The 3,487-nt window shown below is 41.4% G+C and overlaps 1 protein-coding gene across 1 annotated transcript; it reads right to left on the reverse strand.

The window, feature by feature from the left end:
- On the reverse strand, nucleotides 1–3,038 carry LOC311254304 (odorant receptor 131-2-like). The gene is made up of 4 exons (XM_084348007.1): nucleotides 2,533–3,038; nucleotides 2,171–2,311; nucleotides 860–1,124; nucleotides 1–746 (listed from the first exon to the last, which is right to left on the reverse strand). Exons 1-4 carry the CDS (start codon nucleotides 2,703–2,705, stop codon nucleotides 342–344), a joined length of 984 nt encoding a protein of 327 aa, XP_084204133.1. The 5' UTR covers nucleotides 2,706–3,038; the 3' UTR covers nucleotides 1–341.
- Nucleotides 3,039–3,487: the final 449 nt, after the last annotated feature.

The following is a 3,487-nucleotide window of genomic DNA, read 5'->3' on the forward strand; positions in this document are numbered from 1 at the left end:
CATTTTTAATGTTGTTTATTCTTTTTTTATGCATTCTGCACTGCACTTCAATAGTCAAACAGTATTTGGAGCATTGTTACTAAAGCTGGTTTACATGGTATTGTTGTATTTCATGAAAATGTGCATTTACTATTATGGAAAGAAACTTTTACAAACTTTTTCTGACGCAAATGTAGCGTTGACCCCTTAAATCATGACGGCCTGAAGGTATCGGAGCAGATTTTAACACAATTATGTTGATTATTCTCTCACAAACATTCCTTTCAATTAAAAACCAACATCAACTCGTATTTGCAGATAATTAACTAAAACATGCAAAATCACTGGTGTTTTAAGGTCATTCAGTGTGAGACCTTTTTGGACCTTCTCTGGGGGTCCATCGGGTTCACCCTCTTCTCTGCAGGATAGCACCTGGAGCAGAAGTGCATCCTGACGTGGCAGCTGAATGTCTTGTCTCTGATGCCGTATATGAGCGGACTGAGCAGACGTGGAAGTATACCGGTAACCAGGTAGGTGGTGAAGAGAATTGTGGTGCGTTTCTTGGGCCAAGCGGTGACTAACATGATGTTGATGAATGGAGCAATGAAGGCGGACATGCAGATGAGGAGCTGGACTCCGTGCAGCAGGATGGTGTTACGGGCGTTTCTGGCTGAGGCCTGGTTCAAACCTGAGGCCGCCCGGGCAGCGCAGAGGACCTTCAGGTAGGTGATGAGCACAGTCAGGAAGACGAAGCAAAGCAGAAGCCCCTGAGGAGGACACAAAGGCACACAAGCCAAAAACATAAACAATCTGCTCCGTGGAATAAACAGAAATGGCTGATATCATAAAGGAAATACAAGATTAATAATCAGTATTTCACCTGGACAACTGCCCTGTGTGTCTTATGGGACGGTGTGCTGAAGATGTTGAAGTGGTAACAGATGATGTTTCTTGAGAAGATAGAAAGAGGCTGGGTTGCAACAAGGATGATGACATCTGTGACGGTGGGCAGGAAGGAGACGGCCCAGATAAGTGCGATGAGACCGTAGGTCCGCTGCAGGGTGCAGATCTGGACGTGATGAAGAGGTTTGCAAACAGCAATATAACGCTCGAGTGCCATGCCAGCCAGGTTCAGAGGGCTGTTCCTGGGTGAAGACAAATAAAATCACACGAGATTTGATTTGTTCATGATTTGTTAAGATTTACATTACAAAAACGAATGAGGTGTGGATCTCATTTATGAACAGACATACTGTATATGAATCTGCTAATGTGTGTGTGTATCCGAGTCATTTAATATTTTGTATCTGCCAATACCGAGTCCCAATCCGATACTTAGCCCTAACTAATATTTTCCTAGATAATACAGCTGCATTAAGAAAAAAATACCTGCAAAGTAAATACTTTCATATGACTCTTTCTTATTCTGCATATGCTATTGCAACATTGGTTTTCATTTGTCATGGCTAAGCAATGACATGGGGCAAACATCAGAACTCCAAATGTCTGTCGTAAAGCTAATAGCAGTCACATCTGTTAAATCACCTTGTAGGTGGTCACGAACTTTGCTGTACATCTCTGGTAAGGCGGTATCCAGAATGTAATGCCGAGATGGTAGGGCCTCCCGGGGATTCAAAAACTCCAGAAGACAGCGAAAACCCTGATCCTCTACCACAGAGATGGGCTGGTTATCCAGGGCGATGAATTCAGTTACCTTCTCTGTAATATTTTTGGCCATGTCGCTGTCTCGAGGATATTTCCCTTTCCTTTCGAAAGTATCCGCGAGTGTTTGTTGCTTCGGTGCCTTTGCCTGTATTGCTTGAGTGAACTCTTTGTATTCTTTCAAGTGTTCGTTTTTTGTGTGCCGTATTAAATGCAGCTCTTTTGTTTCCCCCTTGCAAAATAGTCGTATTGCTTTCTAATTTAAAATATTTCCACACTGCAGACATTTTATCCACAGGTTTGCCAGAGTAACATTACACGCACTTCTGCGTTCTGCCACAAATTGTGCTACAGTTGACGTAAAAATCATTGGGCTTGGGTCCATGTTCAAAATTGCCGATCCCGAGCAACGAAACAATGCCCATATCGGCCTTGATCACGATCCCGCAGATTGGCTCGGGACATCCCTAGCCAAAGCAAATAAGCAGAGTAGTTAACACTTTAAGTTGAACAAATAACACACACCTACTTGCTTGTAGTGGCTAAGATGAGCAGCATGAAGCAGCAGGGAGCCAGTTTCAGGGGAATGGTGTATGTCATGATCTGCAGCGCCACAGCAGTTGTCAGCATGATCATGTCGTTGATAACCAAATGTATGTACAGCACATACCTGCAGGAGAGACGAGCACAGCAGTCAGCAAGGAGAAGATATGACAGGAGAGGAAAAAATAAGAAGAGAGCAGGGTTCAGAGGAAAGATGAGTCACCATCACAACATTTGGTGAAATATATGAAGGTACAAGAGCAATTGATTGATTGATTTGATTCATTGATTTGACTGTTATCATCTTCACATATTTCTGTGAGAGAAAACACATGGTCCTCGTATCACCTGGGGTCTCTCTGGAAGACATGGCTCTTGAAGTAGGTGTAGACAAAAGTTCCATTGATGAAGTTGATGATGACGGCGATAGCAACTGTGATGAAGTTCTTTAAGAAAGCTTCGCTCAGGCTGTCAAGACGACTGGTTGAGTTCATGTTCTGCTTAGTTTTGAGAAACCACATCTCGGTTCAGATCAAATTGAAAAAAGAGCTGTCAGGGTCTCAGTTATTGTTGAGTCAATTTAACCGTCTCAGTTAAGTTCAATTGAAATATGGTTAAGTGCAATATCCAAATCACAGAAGCCTCAGTTGTTTGATAATGGTAAAATACTTGATGTAGGGGTGGGCGATATGGCAAAAATATCATATCACGATTTTTTAAAAATAAAATCATGATTTCGATTTTATCATGATCTTAAATCAAAAAAAGAAAAACAGACAATTTAAGCCAAAGAACCTTTCTGAACAGATTTTAATTTAAATAGTTGCAGTTTTGCCAACATGTGCAAACAATGCTTTTTTTGGGGGCAAGTTTTTCCTAACTCGAATCGAGGGTCGAGGGTCGAAGGACAGAGGGTGTCGTCTCTGTACAGATTGTAAAGCCCTCTGAGGCAAACTGTGATTTGTGAATTTGGGCTATACAAATAAAATTTGATTTGATTTGAATGTAAACATACTAAAAGGTAAACAACAACACTCTGATAAAGTGCACTCTTGCAACATAAAAGGTAGCTTTCAATAAACATGAAAGTAAAATATCAGTGAAGACATTACTGTTTGTTTTATTCAACACAGTCATTTTAACAGGATTTAAGTATATCAAAACACTAAATAGCAGAGTTGGGAGTTGTGGAGTCAAGTCATCTCCATGCCATGTATTTGTTCTGTTCATGCACTTAACCAGCTGAGTCCGATCAGCACAGCTCTTCAGCCAGGAAGGTGAGATAATTAGTGAATGCACCTGG

This window comes from Pagrus pagrus (assembly GCF_965226575.1).
Source record: "Pagrus pagrus genome assembly, chromosome: 3".
Lineage (NCBI taxonomy): Eukaryota > Metazoa > Chordata > Actinopteri > Spariformes > Sparidae > Pagrus > Pagrus pagrus.